Consider the following 20,417-nt stretch of genomic DNA (forward strand, 5'->3'; position numbering starts at 1 on the left):
CCCGACTGAGGACTCAGCACTTAAATAAGGTTTAGGATACTAAAGGATATCCATTCCAAATACATGCTGGTACCTGCGTAGGGCCGGTAAAGATGAACACACCCAGGTGCTCATTACTAGAGGGAAGTGTGGGACTCAAGTGGAATCTGGAAGAAACAGGACTACGTGGGAATAAATTATCTATTAGTCTCCCTTCAGTCGATGATCAGAGTACCCTGGACATTCTCTTTAGGAAGGAAAGGGGATGGCTACTTCTGCTGGCACCCCTAGGTGTGTCTGGCTCTGCCTACTAGGCAGCCCCAGCAGTGGGGCCCCCATAAGACCACCCTTAGGGGGATCATTATCCCAAAGGGGCATGATCCCAGGCTGGTAGGAGTGGGAGATAGCCGGACTGGTGAAACCAGTTAGTTTCACAAAGTCCCTGTGCTGAAGCAAAATAGAGCAGGAGAAGCTGTAGACTGGCACTTCAAGGGGAGAAACCTTTTGGGCATCCAAGTGGAGGGCAGAAATGGCATAGGAAACCACTGAATGGCCTTTTCCCTCTTACCGCCAGGACGTGTTAGTGAAAACAGGGCCAAGGAATAAGGTTCTGCAATGGTCACTGGACAAGACTAGCCTGGCCTAATTGACAGCGGTGGGGGTGGGGGTAAAATCCAGCCCAGCTTCTGTCTGTAGGGACAAAGGTGCATCTCTCAGTAACACAGCAGAATCTTCCTGCCCCACTACATTCCAACCTAACCAGGCACCCTTCTCCTACTTGCTCAAATGGGACTGTGAGCTATCATTGAGCTGTTCTCCACCCTACCCCTCTGCATAGTGTCCTGTTCTGTAATCCAGACTGGTCTCAGACTAATGATCCTTCTGGCTGTAGCCTCCAGAGTGCTAGGATTACAGGCATGTAGCACCACACCTGGCTAGCCTTTTTCTCCTCAAGATAGGGACTGTGGAGTCCTGCTGACGGAACTCCCTGTGTCTGGCTGGGGAACTTTTAAAATTATACATGTGATTTATTTTTATTACTTTATATGTATGGTGTTTTGCCTGCCCTGTAAGTCTGTGCACCACATGCTTGTAGTGGATTCTCTGAGACTGGAGTTACAGTTCTATGCTACTAAGTATGTGGAATTGAACCCTTGTCCTCTGGAAGAGGAAGTGCTTTTAACCGCTGAGCCATTTCTCTAGACCCCCAATTCAGTCATTCATTCTACCTATCTTTTTAAAATTTTTTCTTTGAGACAGTGGTGCATGCCTGTAATCCCAGCACTCGGGAGGCAGATCTCTGTGAGTTTGAGGCCAGCCTGGTCTACAAAGCGAGTTCCAGGACAGGCTTCAAAGCTACAGAGAAACCCTGTCTCGAAAAAGCAAAAAAAAAAAAAAAAAAAAAAGTCTCACTATGTAGCTGGCTTTGAACTCAAGAGATTTGTCTGCCTCTGCCCCTCCCCCACCCTCCCCCACCCCACGCTAGGATTAAAGATCTGTCCCACCAAGCCCAGTTTAGTCTTTAACATTGGCATTTAGCTCTGTGATTCCTAATACTCACAGTATCCTATTGGGCTGGGTTTATGTCTCGATCTCGTCACCAGGGGTCTGACAGTGTTGAGGTTACCTGAACTCCATTGCTGTACCACTCACTGGAGGTACTTTTAGGTTTAATATGTCAACCCAAATACTCCCCCAAACAGAATTACTCTGAAGGTACAGGTCCTGATGAGGACCAAGTTGTTTATGGACACCTGAAGGAGGGAGGAAGCTGCCCAAGAGGGCAACAGTAGGGGCAGATGTCTTTAAAAAAGTTTCAGCCTCTATGCTACGTGAGTCTAGCTGTTATACTCTGACCGGAACAGCTCTTCAAACAATCAGCACAGCAAGAGGTGAGATTCCCAGTGCTGATTCCATAGTGGAGTGACTTTAGGGCAGGCATTTAACCTCCCTCCCCAAGTACACAAGTGATTTCACAACTCTTGGCAAAAACAGTGCTGTAAAAATAGTTTATTGGTTAAAAAAGTACCTTCCATGATTTTCAATTTGCATAATTCCATTTTATCTATACAGAAACACCAGAAATGAGACTGTATGGCTTTTTCTACATTTAGCACCATGACATAGCCAGTACACTCTGATGCCTTTTTTTTGAGATGTGTGTTGCTATGTGGCTCAGGCTGCTCTCGAATGTGCACGCTCCTCCTGTCTCTTGAACCGTTCCATTCCCAGCCTCCTCTTCTGCTGGCTCCGGGAAGAAAGGTCCCTTTGCTAGGAAGGCTTTCATTCCAACCCTACAGAAATTTGGGCTGGATGCCTAGGGCTCCCAACGACAGGACAGGAATCCAAAGGAGTTAAGGTTTCAAACTGTCAACATTCCAGGAGATTTTCCCAAAAGGCTCAGATAGGGGAGTCATCTGTCTTTCATACAAAGGTCTCACTTAAATTTGAGTTATTGAGGGTTTGGGAATTTAGCTCAGTGGTAGAGCGCTTGCCTAGCAAGTGCAAAGCCCTGGGTTCGATCCTCAGCTCCAGGAAAAAAAAAAAAAAAAAAAATTTGAGTTATCGGGGAAGCACCAACCCGCCATTCACAGATTTTGTCAAACACACAGCAGGTTGGACTACTTACCACCCCAAAGGGGTTTGATCTATCAGGGGTGGTCTCTAGTTGGCAATGCACCCCAGATGACCAGAGATGGAATGTTCTTTCATTCATACTAGGCCCACCACTGCCTGGCGATTGCAGCCAGTACATACACTACTCCCATCATACACACTTTTATATCTTTCCCTTCTTGCCCTACCCTTCAAAGATTTTCATACTTGCAGTGGCCGTAACTCCAGCTTTACCATTTATACTTGCTCAGCCCAAGCCCCCTTGCAAAACCAGTTCTCTCAAGAATGACCTAAACTCTGGCCCAGGAATTACAAAACTGTGAAAACAGGCTTAACTCCAGTTAAGAACTCAGGGAAAAACATTCCAGAGAGAGTAGGAATGAGACTTTTTGTTTGACACAAGGTCTATGTAGCTCCAGATGGCCTCAAACTCATGGCAATCCTTTTTTTTGGGGGGTGGGGGGGTGGGAGGTGGGGGTGGAGACAGGGTCTCTCTATGTAGTCCTGCCTGTTCTGGAAATTGCTATGTAGACCAGGCTGGCCTCAAACTCAGAGACCTTCCCGCCTCTGCCTCCCAAGTGCTGGAATGAACGGTGTGTGCCGCTATGCCTGGCTATATATATGGCAATCCTTTCGCCTCAGCCTCAAAGGCTGGAATTACAGGCATATGCCATCCTACCTGGCCCAGCCTCCCTTGCCTCCATATCCCCTCCCCCCGCCAATAAATGCAGCCAAGAACACACCTACTCAAATGAGTGTTGATTCTGAAGCAGTTTGCTGTAAGTGCTGTCTACGGCATGCTGCTGCTTCTGTGCCACAAATCAGGGGACTTCTGAGAGCTCACTACAGCCTGTGGGTTTTGAAACAGGTAAGAGACATCTAGGAGCAGATCTGCCAAATCAACTATGATGGACCTCAGAGAGAACAGCAGAGCCATGCAGCGAAGCCATAAATAAGGCTGAGGGCACAGCCCCCTGAGAGGCATTTCAGGGGTGCTTGGAGAGACATCAGCATCAGCTCCAACAGGTTGGCTCAGAATAGCCGCTCTTCTTTCAAGCACAGGTTTGGAGCTTTAGGACAAATTAGCTAAGAATGAGGAGTGCTTTCTTGGCTAGAAAGTCTTTCATGCACACCTGATAAGCAAAGTGCTTCTGGAAAAAGGCTTAGAGGAGTTTCCATCAGTCTCCCATCTCAAGACTTTGTGAGGATCACAGAAACACGTACACAAATGCTGTCTGTGTTCTTCCATTTCTTTCTTTCTCAAGAAGTAGGAGCAGAGGCAAATTTTTAGGTGCTGAGTCCTCAGATTCTTCTTCAGGTCCTTTTTTCTAGGTTTAATAACTGCACCAGGAAATAGGAAATGAAGCGCTAAGAACACATTCCCAATGCAGCCAGAGTTCCAGTGAATCCTGTGTTTCAAGTCAGAAAACGGACTGATTAACTATGGAGACTAAAGTGGCTTGCTGGATGATGAGCATGGAGTTTGGCAGAGCCTCCTTCCCCTAGAGGCTCTGGATGGTATCTAACCATGTAAGTCCAAAGGCACTTACAGCACATGTTCACGAGTACAGGGTAAAGGCTTTTTCCTGTGACAGCAGAACTGGGCTTAGGACTGACAAGCTTAAGGCACTTAACCCTGGGACCAGCTCTCTGGGTCTAGAGTATTTAGGTCCCCAGTCACCTCCACCACCAGGACCTTCTAACTTACTACCTAACTCACTGTCCCAGAACTCCTCTGGCGTGGCAAGCTGTGACTCACTGTTTTAATGGCATAAAGTAGATGCCCAAACCCCGTTACATCTGTTTTCAGCAGCGTGAGATGAAACCCAGCAGAGCCCCGAGTGTCCTGGGAGAGAAAACCCACCGAGCTGCTCCGGTCAGAAGGATCTTGAGACCCTCACATGGAAGGCAAAGCCCTGGGCAGGCTGCTTGGCTGTAGGCAGCCTCAGTGCTCGTTGGCTTTGACAACTCACATTTCAAGTTGCTGAAGTCAGGCTCATTCCTGGAAATCTTAGGTGCCTCTGGATTCCCCTGCGCAGGATGTGTTGTGGACTTCAGACCTTAGCCTAATCTAGTGTTGGAAAACATATCCCCTGTTTGAAAAATGCTTTGTCTGGGGAACTTTACCCAAAGGACCTAAGTTACATTTATTTAGTTTTCTCTTGAAACCACTCAGGCTGGCCTTTAACTCGCAGCAATCCTCCTACTTTGGCCTCCTGCACACTGTGGTCACCGTGTGCATAATCATGCTCAGACATATTCTTGAGTGGTGGGGAAAGAAGAAAGCATGGGGTGGAGAGGCGTTCATTTCATCTATGGTGTTCTCCAGGACACTTTTTTGCAACCAGAGGCCCCCCACTTCAAGGCAATCATAGCTATTGTCAACTTTCCCATCTTCAATAATTCAAGACTGTTAAACCATAATTGGAGTTAGTTTCAATAATTCCCCTCTAGTCTGAGTAGAAGGTAGTCTTTTACAGCTGGGGGGGGGGTGAATTTGGTAGGCCTAGGCAAGGCAGGTTTTTCTTTCCTTTTTTAACTTTCTTTTTTTGGAGACAGGGTCTCTCTACAAGCCCTGACTGTCTGTCCTAGAACTCCCTCTGTTCCAGGAGGGCCTTGAACTCCCAGAGAGCTGCCTGCTTCTATTTCCTGAGTGCTGGGATTAAAGATGTGTGCCACCATTCCCAGCAGGCAGGTTTTTCAACAGATGATTGAAGCTTAGCTGGTCGTCATCGCCTCCCTAGGTCTCCCGTACATTTTCTACATAGTGCCAAGCAGGGCTGCATGTGGGCGGCTGGGGAAGCTGTGGAAGGGAAAGAGAGATGTTTCCAAATAGGCCTCAAAAACCAAAGTTCTCCTGTTTTATTGGCATCAGAATTACTTGGAGAACTTGTGAGGAAGGCAGGCTCCCGGAAGCCCCACTTCCAAATTCCTGAGTGGTAGAGAGACAGTCACGTTGGGAAGGTAGGGGGAATGAGTCTACCCATGGCGAAAAGGCAGGAGAAAGGACAAGTGACGACCAGTCCAGGGACAATGTGTGGAAGAAAGCACACACACACACACACACACACACACACACACACACACACACATCAAAGAGCCACAGAATAACAGGTATGGCTCATGAAAGGGTCTGGCAAATGACCGCATCAAGACAGCAGCATGTGGGTAAAGGCTTCATAAGCCCTGCTTCTCCCTGAAGTCTCTGCTCTTAAGACACCAAGTTAGTCAAAACTGTTATAAAATTCCAGAATGTTAGCCAATATACAAGAAGGGATGGCTGCTGGAGGTAGGCCAGATGTGGTCCTGCAACACCCTTGTGGATACAGCAGCTTGGAAAAGGAGGACAAGGATCCCTGAAGATCATACAGACTGGTCCTGGTACCCCCAAACTAGAGGTGAGCTCCCTGGATGAAATTCTGCCAAGTGCAGTGAAGCCTGCCTGAACGCCTTCAGCCCGGTCAGTGTTGCCTCTGGCGCTTTGCAAGCTCTTCCTGGATGCGCAATCTGAGGGCCTCTTGCATGGCTGGATCCAGAGGTGTGTGTGCTGATACTTCCTCACTCACCCTTCTCGGATCATCATCCTACGTGGAGGAAGAGTCAGGAAGCTCAGAGCCTGGTCTCTTTCAGGAAAGTGACCTGCCCTGTTCCTAGACAGCATTCTCATAGAATTCTTTGGCTTAAGGCTTCTCATTTCTCAGGAGTCCCCTGTAATAGTGGTTCTCAAGTGAGGGTCACAAGTTTTCTCTGTCCTCCCAACTAAGAACCACTGTGTGCTGAGATAGTTGTACCTTACGACAATGCCCAGGTGTCCCATGTGGAAGACATGTTTTCCCACTGGCCCTGAGATAAACATTGGCTCAGGGACTGGCAGTAGCTTCCATCATGGCCCAGGACCTTCAAGCTGCAGCTGTTTCCAGAAGGCGTACCTGATATACAATAACTGATGTGACCTCTCCACTGTCCGCCTCATATTCTAAACAGAAGAGCTGGCGGCCAGGAGGCTCCAGCTCAGAGCTGCCACCACTGCTGCTTTCACCGGACTCCTCACAGTCTGGATGGACTAGGTGGGCAGAGGCATCTGTAAGGGCAAACCGGAACGAGAGGGAGAAGGGGGATGCTGCCAAAATCCCTACCCACAGAAATCATCAGAAAAAGAGAACCAAGAAAGCCTCCAAGCTTCTGACAGCCTCTGGGTATTTATGCATGTGAACACAGTGTGTGTGTTTGGGGAGCTGTCAGTCAGGATTTTAACTTCCCTTTCTATTTCTACTCTAGTACAGTTCTGCTACAAAGTAGGTACAAGATGCACACATCTCCAGCAAATATCGCTGGAAGCTGCTGAAAGGATGGACAGAACTTGGCCTGGGTTCAAATCCAGACTCTGCCACTTACTAGCTCTGAGATGTTGGACAACTTAACATTTCACCTCTTTGGTTGGACAGTGAAACAGAATTGTTCTCAGCTTACGGTGTCCTATGGACTCAATGAGTTAATATACTTAAGATCTAAACCCTCTGTAAATAACAGCACATAAACTTAGTGCCTTATATTTGTTAACATGAGTTCATGGTCAAAGGAAAACCGGGAAAAGGCCATTTATTGGGTTCATTTCATTTTATGTACTGGCCACTTTTTTGTTGTTGTTTGGTGTTACTTTTTGTTTTTCGAGACAGGGTTTCTCTGTAGCTTTGCAACTTTCCTGGAACTCACTCTGTAGCCCAGGCTGGCCTCGAACTCACAGAGATCCGCCTGCGTCTCATTTTTGTCTTTTTAAATCTCAGCCTGGCTTTCTTTCTTCCAAGTGGCAGGAATATTAAACCGGCCTAGCAGACCACACCGGTGGACAGTGACTCCTGTCCGGGTCCCATGTACCTTCAGTAACAGTGTTGCTTAACTGGGGTCACGAGCCCTGGAGCGGAGATCTGGGGGCGCTGAGGCAGTGGCTTCTGTAAGGGCTGCGACGAGGGAGGGGGGCCTGACACAGAGAAGAGGGGCTGGCCCAGGGGCGGGGCTGGCCCAGGGGGCGGGGCCGGCCCAGGGGGCGGGGCCGCGGGCGGGCGGGCGGGCTGCGGCTTACCTCGGTGGCGCGGCTGGTACACCTGTAGGTCTGGCTTGCGGGGCCGAGTGGGCGCGGGTGTGTGGCGCCTCCTCGCCTTCTCCTTGGCCGCCTGCTTCACCTTCTTGTCGTAGTCGTCCCTGCGGGGAGCCGAGCGGGGGTCAGGTGCTGTCACCCGGGCGAACCGGGCCGGGCCGGGCCTGGGGCGGGGCGGTACCGAGCGATCTGGTTCCGGCGGATGTGATGTACGAAGCCGTGGCTCATGTCCAGACGCCCGCCGGGCTTGCAGCACAGCCCCGGGCCTGGATCCCGTGCGGCCTCCATCCGGATCCTGGGTGCAGAGCCGCAGCAACCGCCACAACGGCCGCGGAACTCAAACCGCCAGCTGCGGAGCGCGACTTCCGGCTGCGGACCGCAACTTCCGGCCCCAATGCCCTTCTTCCGGTTGCGTAGGCACGAGTGCGGCATAGCGTTTCTGCTTTCGGAATTTGCGAACCTGGTCTAGTGGAGCGCTGTTGGGGCGGGAGTTTCGCTTTCTTTGTATATCAGCAACACAAAAGAAGGATTTATAGGTGATATACGAGAAAATTATAAAAAATGAGTCAGACACGAACACTGAAAACTATTACTAGAGATACTGACTTTCCTTTCTAGCCTTTTAAAGTTAGTTCTTTAGTGTACAGGACAATGAGCTTCATTATGTGATCAAATACATTGTATATGTGTATGGTATCTGCTTTGTTCGTATATTTAAGGGCAGATTCTGCTCATGAGAAAGTGGTATTTTATCATCCCCATTACCTTCGCTCCCTCTTCTCTCCCTTTAGACCTCTAACTTGCCTCTTACAGTTCTTTCATTTCTCTCTCTCTCTCTCTCTCTCTCTCACACACACATACACACACACACACACCTTAAATCTAGGTTCTGCATATGGGAAAAACATGCAATATTTGCGATTCATCTTCCCAACTCTTACTGGATTTGCTTAACATGATCTCTAGGTTCACCATTTCCCTGCAAATTACGTAATTTCTTTCTTTATGGCAGAAGAAAAAGGAAAACGTTACATATGCCACTCGGTTGGCTCTGATCCAACTGTGCCTAAATTTCCTTTTGTGTGTGTGTGTGTGTGTGTTTGTGTGTGTGGCATAGGCCAGAGGGGGATACCAGGTGCTCTGGTCTGTTTTCTACTCGTTCTTTGGAGGTAGGGTCTCTCACTGAACCTGTAGTTAAGCTGGCAGCCATCAAACCCCAGTGGTCCTGCGGTCTCACGTCCAAAGGCCTAGGATATAGGCATGTACAAGCCATGCCTACTGTAGGCTTTTTACATAGGTGTTGGGGGTTTGAACTCAGGTTCTCATGCTTGTACAGTAAGCCATCTCCCCAGCTGCTAGCTTTTCTTTTAAGTGAACATACTAAGAACATCTATCTCTAGTAGGTAATGAGGCAGGCAAGTGCTCAGGTAGCTATGTTTTCCCCACCCATACCCAGCCCCTATTCCAGCCACATTGGGGCTGCACTGTCCCTGCCCAGATCACTTGCTTAACTCTCCCCATGGGAGGAGCCAAGGCTTTTAAGGGCCTAATAATGTATAGCCATGTCTTCCTTCTTTCTCTCCCTTTTCTATGTAGTTCAGGATAGTCTTGAACTAACTACGTAGCTCAGACTGGCCTTAAACTTTGGGATTTTTTTCTACCTCATCCTGAGTGTATTGTTTTTCAAGTTTCTGTTTTAGAATGTGAAAATCAGGAACTCATTATTAGAACAGTGACAAAGTCTAGTACAACTGTGTGATGGAATATTGCAATGCAAAGTAAAGGAACAGACTGTCTATACACCAGGTGTGAAAGAGGCCAGATCAGAAAGCGAAAACACTGTATAACACTTGAGTATAAAACTCCACAGGGTACAAGAGCATTTCTGGAGTGAGACAAGTTTCTTGATTATGGCAATGGATTCGCAAGTGTTCACACAGCAGAATTTTGCAAATTACACTCGTCAGACGTGTAGTACTCTTGTCAACTATACCTCAATGGAACTGTTCAAATAGGTAGAAACTAAGACATGACTCACTGGTAAAACTGAATTTGGAGTTTTATTAGCTAAACAATAAATGAGCCTTGGCAGAGTATTTGCAATTTCCTTATTTCAAAAGCTATCTAAATATGGTACTAATTGAAGTTCCCAAGTACAAGCCTGAATGAAGGAGATAATTTGGGGATACCGACTCCTTTTCCTGTGTAGGTCGGCAGTCCCGGGTCAGGGGACTTCTCTGGATTGTCATTTCGAGACACAAACTGTCTTGAAGATATCTTCGGTCGAATGCCAGCTTCCTTTCGTCTACGATCACCGTAGCCTGTGAAAAATTCCTCTCTCTTTAAGCTGTGAAGAGGTGATGAATAATGAAACAGCAGGCTCAACAGCTGTCTCAACTCGGCAGGTAGCGTCTATAAGGTCCAACCACCAGGTTTGTCCCTCTCAGCGACTCGTAGCGAACTGCGCGTCTGAGGCCAGCTCGGGCTCCTGATTGGCTGCGTGTCTCTAGCGTGCGCAGCGCCAGCGCGGAAGCTCCTAGCCGGTGGCGGCGATGTCTAGCCGGTCTAAGCGGCAGTCTCATGGTTCCACCCGCGGGAAGCGCGAGTCCGAGTCGCGGGGTAGCTCGGGTCGCATCAAGAAGGAGCGAGACCGCGAGCGGGAGCCCGAGGCGGCGAGCTCTCGGAGCAGCCCGGTCCGCGTGAAGCGTGAAGCCGAGGCGACTGCGCGAGAAATCCCGGCGCCCGCGCCCCCGGCCGTGAGGGTGAAGCGGGAACGCGAGGCCGACGAGGACTCGGAGCCCGAGCGGGAGGTGCGAGGTGCGCGGGGCCGGCCGGGCGCGCCCTCCATCCTCGCCTGCTTTCTTCTCTCTTCTCCTTTTTCTTTTTTTGAGGCAGGGTCTCAGGAACTTGCTGTTGTAACCAGAGATGACCTTAGACTCCTCTTGCCTTTACCTCGTGAGCTCTGAGATGCCCAGTTTTCGCCTGCTTTTTACGTCTCCTTACTTTCTACGCTTCCCTGCCCGAGGTCGAATCCAGACTGGACTGCCTTCAGATGAAGACAGTTCTAACCTTAAACATTGTCACGATACACCACAGCTCCCCTTTATCGAATAGCCCACGTGGGTTAGGTGCTCTGCTGATCGATCGCTTTACAGATGTTCCCCTCTACATTTTTAGCAAAATTACTTAGATGCAGGGTCCTGTTGTAGTATCTGGAATAAGCCCGTTCGGCCAAGATCTCTGTGCACCCGATTAAAGTACTGACTTCATATTAGTTCAGTAGTTTGGAGACAGTTCTGCTTCGGTTTGGCAGGAGGTTGTTGTAGGAGTTCTATATTGTCTTGTCAAGGATGTTGATATAGTGAACAGCCTTGGGAGACAGATTGTATTCTATAGAGCAAAAGGGAGGTAAGCTCACAAGCAGATGGGATCCCCTTTAAGGGTAGAGTTCTTCTATAAGGCAACCCACTGTGAGCACTGGCTCTTTTTCTATTCTCTTGCGCGACTTGACTCCAGGAAGTGGCAAAGATGTCATATTATTGGCTACTGTCATTGCTTTAATAGACCCTGTTTTAGTCTGTGATCACATGCCTTCCATCAGTGTCCATGAGGCTGTGGCAGCTAACACATTAGCTCGCCAGTAGAAGTAACTCTCAGGACCAGCACAATTCTTGGACAATAGTAGATTTAAGATATTCAGCTTATCTTAGTACTTGTGATATATTGGATTTTTTGTTTGTTTCGCCCCCCCCCCCTTTTTTTTGGTGGGGGGGACGACAGGGTTTCTTTGTGTAGCCTTGGCTATCCTGTAACTAGCTCTGTAGATCAGGCTTGCCTCAAAGAGATCGCCTGCCTCTGCCTCCTGAATGCTGGGATTAAAGACCTAGCCCGGCGCCCGGCACCTTATTAGACATTTATTTATTTATTTGCAGGGTCTTAATAAGTAGCCTTGGCTGTTGAACTCACAGATTTCTCCTGTCTCTCCCTCTCAAGGGCTAGGATTAATGTTGTGCATCACCATATGTGGTGGAAAAAAAGGTTTAGTACATTTACTTATTTATATGTGTGTATGCATGTACCATGGTGTACATGTGGAGGTGAGAGGGCAGCATGTGGGAACCACTTCTCTCTTCATACCTTGTAGATCCCAGGGATTGAACTCAGGTAGTTAGATTTGGTGTCGAGCACCTTTACTAAGCCATCTCACTTGCCTGGATTTCTTTATGTAATATGTGAATTAATCTTTTGATGGTTATATATGTAATAGATCTACTCTCAGTTTTTAGTTTTGGAATGTCGTCGCTACAAGAAAAGTAAAAGCTCATCTTAATCTTAGTTGATCAAATGTTTCCATTTTCGTGGGAAATAGAAACAAAACAAAATGGAAACAAACAAAACAAGTTTCGTTTGTCTTTGGTTTTTTGAGTTTGCTTGTACTTGGGATTTGAGTAGAGTCTCCTGTCCTCCATTTATGATGCTGTGGAAGAGCAAATCTTGCCCTTGCTAGTTAAGTACTCTACCACTGAATTACAGCTCAGCACAAGTTTTCCATTTTTAAAGTCTGTGATGGGTTTCTTCTCAGCAAAGAATGGCCGAGTGGATTCTGAGGACCGGAGGAGTCGTCACTGCCCGTACCTGGATACCATTAACAGGTCAGTGATATAGAGAGGATGAGGAAAAGTTTTGGGGATCTATCTCAGTAGTGGAGCACTTGGCCTGACATGTCAGAGACCCAAGGTTTAATGCCCAGTATCATACAGACAAGCAAAATCAGTAGATTTTTGAGATGCAGAAAATAGTAAAGATTTTGTAGAAAATCCTCCAAACTGAACAGTCTTTTAAGCCTTTCTGCCTTGAAAATTGTGCTTCCTGCCGTGTTTTCCATGTTGTCCCTTTAAAGTGGCAGAGTGCAGTTTGTTTTGAGGCCCTGGCTGTCCTGGGATTCACTCTGTGGACCAGGCCGCCCTGGAATTAAAGGTGTACGCCACCACTGCCTGGCAAGTGAGCACACGTACACATTAAGAGCTTTTAGCTAATTCTGAATTTGTATTTTGTAACTAAGGGATACGTGGTGTACCTGGAGTTACAGTAGCAAACTGAAATATTTATTGAATCCACACCGCTTATTGGGTGCTATCCTAGACTTTCAGGATTCATTAAACAAAATACAATTTTTTCTTTGCTAATGGAGCAGAGTTAGGGTTTGAAGATATTTTAATATCGGTGTAAGTACAGGGTTAAGGGAAAGAGGTACTCGAAAGTGAGACACACCTAAGAGCATGGGTGTGGGCTTCTCATTTTCTCATTTTAGTTATTTATATGTATGTGTGTTTCTTCACAAGTTCATGTGCATCCTGTGCATCATGTGCATGCAGGCGCCTGTGGAGGCCAGGAGAGGGTGTCAGTTTCCTTGGAAGCAACCTTATGGGTGGTTGTGAGCTGCTTGATGTGGGTGTAGGGAACTGAATTCCAGTTGTCTGCAACAGCAGCAGTTGTTCTTAACTGCTGAGCCATCTCTCCAGTTCTAAAACATTTTTTGTGTAGCAGAAATAGTCTCCTTATCTTCTATTTCCTTTGATTTCCAGTTGTCCACAACCTATCTTCTAGGGTAGTGCTGTCCAATAGAACTCTCCACAACAGAGAATTACATTTAAAACGTTGGTTGCTTGGTTTTACTTCTTTGAGACAGGGTTCTGATATACGGCCCAGGCTGACGCTGAATGCTGATCCTCCCACCTGGGCTCCTAAGTGCTGGGGTCACAGGTGTGCCCCACTGAGCCTATCAGTACTTGCTCTTCCTAAGGGCTGTCCGCTGTGGGAAGCACAGCTGCACGTGGCTCTTGAGGACTGGAAACATGGCATTAGCAGTTGAAGCACTGCTTGCTTGGTTTTTTTTTGGGGGGGGGGGTGGTTTCGAGACAGGGTTTCTCTGTGTAGCTTTATGCTTGTCCTGGAACTCACTTGGTAGCCCAGGCTGGCCTGGAACTCACAGAGATCCTCCTGCCTCTGCCTCCCGAGTGCTGGATTAAAGGCGTGCGCCATCACCACCCGCGAAGCACTGCTTTCTTAGTTTCTTTGTGGTGCTAGAAATCAAGTCCAGGGCACTCATGCCGGACATGCTTTACCGCTGAGCTACACAGCAGCTCAGGAACTACATTTCAGACTTAGTTATCACTAGCCATGTGTGGCTGCTAGTGACCCCTCAGTCGTGCAGCTGTTAATGTTTACTATCAAATCTCTTTCACAGTTGTGGGTTCAGTGGACATAAAGACTTTTTGTCTCTTTCTGCCCAGCGTCACATCCTTTCCTTTGTGCTTTAATGACCAGGTCTAGTTGTAGGTGTGGTCTTAAACTTCTTCAGGTGTTCTTCCCTCCCTCCCTCCCTCTCTCAACTTCTCTCTCTCTCTCTCATGGTTTTTCTCTTTCTTTTTTGGTGCGTATGTGCTAGGGTCTTGTGGTTGCTGTGCAAGTGCTTTGCCACTGAGCAAAGTCCCCCAACCACTTTCCATTATTTATTTGTTTTGTTTTGTTTTTGAGACAGTGTTTCTCTGGGTTACAGCTCTGGTTATCCTGGAGTTCACTCTGTAGACCAGGCTAGCCTTGCGCTCACAGAGATCCCCCTGCCTCTGCCTCCCAAGTGCTGGAATCAAAGGCATGCGCCCCACTGCCTGGCCATTTTTTTTTTTAAATAAAAATAAAATTTTCATTTATTTTTGAGCCAGAATCTCACTATGCCTGGACTGCAATGTGTAGACTAGGCTGGTTCAAGCTCTCAGACATCCACCTGCATCTGCCTCACGAGTGCAGGAATTAAAGGTATATGCCACCGTGCCTGGCAGAAATTTTTGTCTTTAAGAGGTTGTGTTCACACTTTATGTCCTCTTACTCTCTCAGTGCTGCTGGGCTCTTATTTTAGTCGTATTTGTTGCTTTTCCTGCAATGTGAATATAATGGAAGGTTCTTTTTGTTTTGTTTTCAACATCTGACTGTATAGTCCAGGCTGATCTGGAACTCTTTATGTAGCTGGAGCTGGCCTCAGACTTGCAGTCTTCCTGACTTAGTCTCCCAAGTGCCAGAACTACAGGAGTGAGCCACTATGGAAGGGTTTTCTCTTATATCCGTGGGGGGAGTGGAACCAAGATTCTGTGATACATGCCAAAATCTGGCTGTGCAAGTTTTAAGGCCAGTGGGTTGATATTTACATATATTCTATGCATATCCTCCTGTTGCTTTAAATGATCTGAGATTACTAATCCCAAATATAGGGTCAGCACGATGTAAAATAATTGTCATTTAGGGAATAATGGGCAGAGGGGAAAAAAGTCTGTGTATGTTTAGTGCAGATGTAACTTATTTTTTCCAAATATTGATCCACGGTTGGTTGAAGCTAATGTAAAAGTGGGCATTTGTGTTTGATGCAGACACTGAGCCTGCCTTGAGGGAGTGCTGTGTGTGTGGTTTATGTGTTGTTAAAGCACTCTCTTAAGTGTGTGTGGCACTGTGGCATGTAGGGCCAACACCTCCTCATCCCTGTTCATTTTTCCTGTGTTCTGTCTCAGGAGTGTACTGGACTTCGACTTTGAGAAACTCTGCTCTATCTCCCTCTCTCATATCAACGCCTACGCCTGTCTGGTGTGTGGCAAGTACTTTCAAGGTAAATAACTGGCTTGGGGGACAAACACTATGTTTGTGAAGCTGTCTTTTTTTGGGGGGGGTAAGTTATTCTTGGGAAATGTTTAATAATTCCTGTCTTTGTTCCCAGGACTTATGTCCAGGCTGATTTGGAACTCTTTCATGTAGCTGGAGCTGGCCTCACACATGCAGAGGTTTTCTCCTTGGTCAGAGTTGAGCACCTCTGAAAGGGGGAGAGAGCTAGGCCTATGAAAAAAGACCAGATCTCCAGGCACTGAGTTTCTAAGTTTCTTTCTTTTTCCCCCTCCCTCCCTTCCTTCCTTTTGTCGCTGAGCATTGAACCCAGGTTCTCAAACATGTTAGGCAAGTACTCTACCACTGAGCTGCGCATCCAGCTCCTGGGTTTCTGAGTTTGTTTTCTGCATTTATATCTTTGTTGTTTTGAGATGGGGTATGAGTATGTAGCCCAGGCTCACCTTGAACTTGAGCCTCTGCTCCGTACTTTCTCATGCTGGCATTTGCAGGTGTGCCCCATCACCATCTCCTGAGAATACTTACTCAGCTCTTTTCGGGAATATGTATTCCTTTAACTCACTTAGACCAAATGAATAGTATGTACATACATAGTGCACTGGGAAGTGAAAAAAGAGAAGCCACATGCTTTTGTAGGGAGCTTATGTTGACACATCAAACAACCAGAAAACTCCATAAGACCGTAATGATTTCTGCTAGACTGTGTATCAGGGAATGAAAGTGAGCACAGAAGGCAGTGAGATAGGTGAAGGTCAGTGTCCCCCTTTGATATTTTGAGAAAACACCTCAGTTTGTAGCCCTGTGACCTAGAACTCACTGTATGGCCTGACTGGCTTAAGTTCACCTCAGTTCACCTGCTCTTGTCATCTGAGTGCTGGGATTTTAGGTGTCATCACCATGCCTGTCTCCAAAGTCAGTTCCTAAGAATTATTGCACTCTAAGGTTATTATTTTTATCTGTGTATGTGGATAGTTGTTGGTGCATTTGTGTGCTTGTGTAGAAGTCAGCAGACAGCTCTTGTGGGAGTTAGTTCTCTTTCCACCATGTGGCTTCTAAGGATTGAACTCAGGTCATTAGGCTTGGTGGCACATGCCCTTACCTACTGAGCTATCTTGCCAGCTCCCCAAGGTCCTGAGTGTATTTTAAAAAAAGACCATATATATATATATATATGTTTTCTGCCTGCATGTACTCCTGCAGACCAGCAGATCTCATTACAGATGGTTGTGATCCACATGTGGTTGCTGAGAATTGAACTCAGGACCTCTGCAAGAACAGCCAGTGCTCTTAATTGCTGAGCCATCTCCGCAGTTCCCTATATGTGTGTGTTTTCAGACAGGGTCTTAACCCTCCTGTCTTCACCTCCCTAATGCTGGTATTACAAGTGTGAGTCACCATGCCCAGCTTTTTTTTTTTTTTAATGGTTTTTCAAGACAAGGTTTGTTTGTTTGTTTGTTTTGTCCTGGAACTAGCTGTATAGACCAGGATGGCCTCAAACTCACAGAGATCTCCCTGGCTCTGCCTCCTGAGGGCTGGAATTAAAGATATTCATCATTACCACTCCACTCAGCCTTTTTTTTTTTTGATGTTTTAGGTTAGTATATGAAATGATGAGTTTCATATGCATCTTCATATGTAATTCATTATACTTTGTTTTCTTTTTGTTTTTTGTTTTGCTTTTTGAGACAGTGTTTCTCCTTCTCGGTATAACAGCTCTGGCTATCCTGGAACTCACTCTGTAGACCAGGCTGGCCTTGAACCAGAGATCTGCCTGTCTCTGCTGGGATTAAACATCTATGCCACCACCGCCCAGCCTAGTTTTTTCTTGTCTGCTGAAGGATTTAAATGTGTTATAGGAGAGATACTAAAAAGAGGAGTGCTGGAGGATGATGCAGTCTACTGTCCCAGCTCTCAGGAGCCTGTGGCGGGAAGATAGGAAGGTGGAAACTTCAAGACAGCTCAGGCAACTTAGCAAGACTTTGCAGGGTAGCCTGTAGTTGGCTTTTCTTTTTTCTCTCTTTGGGGGTCCACCTCCAGCTCCCAAATAAATACATGGAGACTTATTCTTACCTATGAATGCTCTGCCTTAGCTTGGCTTGTTTCTAGCCAGCTTTTCTAATTTAAATTATCTGTTTCTCTTTACACCAACAAAGGCTTTTTGCCTTTCTTTATTCTATATGTCTTTCTTCCCTTCTTTTTTTTTTTTTTTGGTTTTTTGAGGCAGGGTTTCTCTGTGTAGTTTTGAGCCTTTCCTGGATCTCGCTCTGTAGACCAGGCTGGCCTTGAACTCACAGAGATCCGCCTGGCTCTGCCTCCCGAGTGCTGGGATTAAAGGTGTGCACCACCACCGCCTGGCTAAATAATGTATTTTTGATACTCCTAGTTTCTGATACTTATGAAGTTGGTTTATGTTTATACTTTATGTTGAAACCAATTTCTCTAACTTATGTGTTAATGTTCTTTCTGGTTCTCTTTGCGAGAGAAGTTTATGTGGATTAATTTCATGGATAGCATAGGACTTTCTTTGTTTTTGCTTTTAACGTGTTTTGCACAAAATAAGGAAACGAGGACAAACCTGATCTGTGCCTTTCTAGGCTTTCCTCTGACAGCCCTTCCCCCTTTCCCACAGGCCGGGGATTAAAGTCTCATGCCTACATCCACAGCGTCCAGTTCAGCCACCACGTCTTCCTCAACCTCCACACTCTCAAGTTTTACTGCCTTCCTGACAACTATGAGATCATCGATTCCTCACTGGAGGATATCACGGTACGTGTCCCAGGTTGCTGGTGTGGGGCATGTTGTTCTAGGCTTATGGCTCCTGCAGTTTCCAGGTGATTAGAGCTAGCCTGAGGGCCTCTGGGAAGTGCCCTACTAGAAGTTAGGGTAGTATCTGGAGAGAAAGCAAAAAAGTGGAATGAATTCAAGTTTCAAAGTAAGTCATGATGAGGATTCTGTGACCAGGAAGATTCCATTCCTGCTTTCACAGCCCTAGGGAGGCTCTGAATCCTGGTGCTGCCAGGGAAGGAGGTGCTCCGTTCTTGAGCTAGGTACATGTGACATCCACTGGAAACTATCATAGTCCTGAGAATCCTATGGGTCAGGCAGTCCTTGGTCATGGAGTTAACCAGGCTGTAGGACTGAAGACAGACCTGGAAGTCAGTGATTCAGGATTAGACACAAACCCCTTTGCAGATGAGCTCTGTGGAGGGCTTACTCTGTTACCTTGGTCTTCAGCCCTCATGGCTGGGGCATAGGGTGTATAGTGGGGCATTCATGACCAGGAAATTTTTATTTTCGGTAGAAAGTGCTGTTCTGGACATACCTGTGAACCCTGTTTACAACAACTTAAAGTTTCCTTTTGCTTGGCAGTACGTGTTGAAGCCTACTTTCACAAAGCAGCAAATTGCAAACTTGGACAAGCAAGCCAAATTGTCCCGGGCATATGATGGTACCACTTACCTGCCAGGGATCGTGGGACTGAACAACATAAAAGCCAATGACTATGCGAATGCAGTGCTGCAGGTAGGGTCAAGGACACTGGGGAGGAAAGAGCAGCCGGAAGCGGCAGGAGGGCTGCCAAGAACTCATGGCCTTCTTAGTGCGGTCAGATGGCCAAGACTGGGCTTGTTGAGGACTCCACTTGAGCATTGTTCTGCAGCCAGCAGACCGCACCTCTAGTCAAGGGTGGCTGTCACGTGCTGGGGCATGGGGTTCAGCTTCTGGGCTTATGGCTCCTGCAGTTTCCAGGTGATTAGAGATGGACTCTGTTGCTAGGCAATGCCAAAGTGAAACACTGGTTGCATTTCTTTTTCTTTTCTTTTTCTCCCTCTCTCCTTCCCTCCTTTCTTTTCCTTAAAGACAGAGTTTCTCTGTGTAGCTTTGGAGCCAGACTGGCCTTGAACTCACAGAGATCTGCCTTCCTCTGCCTCCCGAGTGCTGGGATTAAAGGTGTGCACCACTCCGCTCACTCTTCCTTCCTTTCTGTGTGTATGTATGTACTGTGTGGGTATAAGCATGTGTGAGTACAAGTGCTTATGGAGTCCAGAGGAAGGTGTTGGACCCCTTGGAGCTGGAGTTGCAGGCATGGGTCCTGGAGGTCCTCTGCAAGACCAGGATGCTCTCCAAACAGCTGAGCCAGTTCTCCAGCCCTGAATACTCTTCTAAAAAGTACTTTTCTGCCTGGGCGGTGGTGGCGCATGCCTATAATCCCAGCACTAGGCGGCAGAGGCAGGTGGATCTCTGTGAGTTCGAGGCCAGCCTGGGCTACAGAGCTAGTCCAGGACAGGCTCCAAAGCTACAGAGAAACACTGTCTCAGGAGAAAAAAAGTACTTTTTTGGTTTTGCTTGCTTTTTTTTGTTGTTTATTTATTTATTTGTTTGTTTGTTTATTTGGTGTGTGTATGTTTGTGTGGCTGTGCATTTTAGAGTCTTGCACTGTAGCACAGGCTACTCACTACATAACGTAGTCCAGGCTGGCTTCAAATTTGTGGTAGTTCTGTCTGAGCCTCCCAAATACTGGGATTACAGACCTGTGTCTCTGTGCTTGGCTTTTAGAGTCCTTCATAGTGTGCACATTCAGCTTGTCAACCTTGTGTGACTCATGAAGGACATTTCACTGAGCTCTGGCAGCATTTTCTGAGGGTCAGTTTCTTTTGGACATTTTAGGCTATCCTAGGCTGCACAGGCTTTATCTAATGTTAGCTGGAACAGCCTGGTCCTGAGGGGTCCTGCGAGGGGCTTTTTGCTAACTGGAATGCTTGATTTGTAGGCTCTGTCTAATGTCCCTCCTCTTCGGAACTACTTCCTGGAGGAAGACAACTATAAGAACATCAAGCGCCCTCCAGGGGATATCATGTTCTTGTTGGTCCAGCGTTTTGGAGAGCTGATGAGAAAGCTCTGGAACCCCCGAAACTTCAAGGCACATGTTTCTCCTCATGAGATGCTTCAGGCTGTTGTCCTTTGCAGCAAGAAGACTTTCCAGATCACCAAACAAGGTGAGAAACGAGTCACCCACATCTCTCTGACTTGAGGACAGCATCTCAAGGCTGTTGAACACATTTCT

General features: G+C 47.1%; 2 protein-coding genes across 3 annotated transcripts in view; one reads left to right on the forward strand and one right to left on the reverse strand.

Annotated features, from left to right (window-relative positions):
• Positions 1 to 3,140: 3,140 nt before the first annotated feature.
• C3H2orf68 (chromosome 3 C2orf68 homolog) lies at positions 3,141 to 8,155 on the reverse strand. Of its 2 annotated transcripts, none has more exons than XM_036182765.1 (4): positions 7,872 to 8,155; positions 7,676 to 7,794; positions 6,525 to 6,676; positions 3,141 to 4,004 (listed from the first exon to the last, which is right to left on the reverse strand). In XM_036182765.1, the coding sequence occupies exons 1-4, from the start codon at positions 8,120 to 8,122 to the stop codon at positions 3,930 to 3,932; spliced, it is 597 nt and encodes a 198-aa protein (XP_036038658.1). In that variant the 5' UTR covers positions 8,123 to 8,155; the 3' UTR covers positions 3,141 to 3,929. The 2 variants fall into 2 exon arrangements, with proteins under 2 accessions (XP_036038658.1, XP_036038657.1); XM_036182764.1 differs by lacking the exon at positions 3,141 to 4,004 and adding an exon at positions 5,235 to 6,179 and having other exon boundaries at positions 7,872 to 8,151.
• A 448-nt stretch (positions 8,156 to 8,603) lies between these two features.
• Usp39 (ubiquitin specific peptidase 39) overlaps positions 8,604 to 20,417 on the forward strand; it is a 29,055-nt gene continuing 17,241 nt past the window's right edge. The window contains exons 1-6 of the mRNA XM_036182642.1: positions 8,604 to 10,507; positions 12,273 to 12,342; positions 15,250 to 15,344; positions 17,985 to 18,121; positions 18,725 to 18,877; positions 20,124 to 20,349. Coding sequence (XP_036038535.1) covers positions 10,243 to 10,507; positions 12,273 to 12,342; positions 15,250 to 15,344; positions 17,985 to 18,121; positions 18,725 to 18,877; positions 20,124 to 20,349 — 946 coding nt within the window. The 5' untranslated portion in view covers positions 8,604 to 10,242. The remainder of the gene's footprint in view (positions 10,508 to 12,272; positions 12,343 to 15,249; positions 15,345 to 17,984; positions 18,122 to 18,724; positions 18,878 to 20,123; positions 20,350 to 20,417) is intronic.

The sequence above is a fragment of the Onychomys torridus genome, chromosome 3, assembly GCF_903995425.1.
Source record: "Onychomys torridus chromosome 3, mOncTor1.1, whole genome shotgun sequence".
Taxonomy (NCBI): domain Eukaryota; kingdom Metazoa; phylum Chordata; class Mammalia; order Rodentia; family Cricetidae; genus Onychomys; species Onychomys torridus.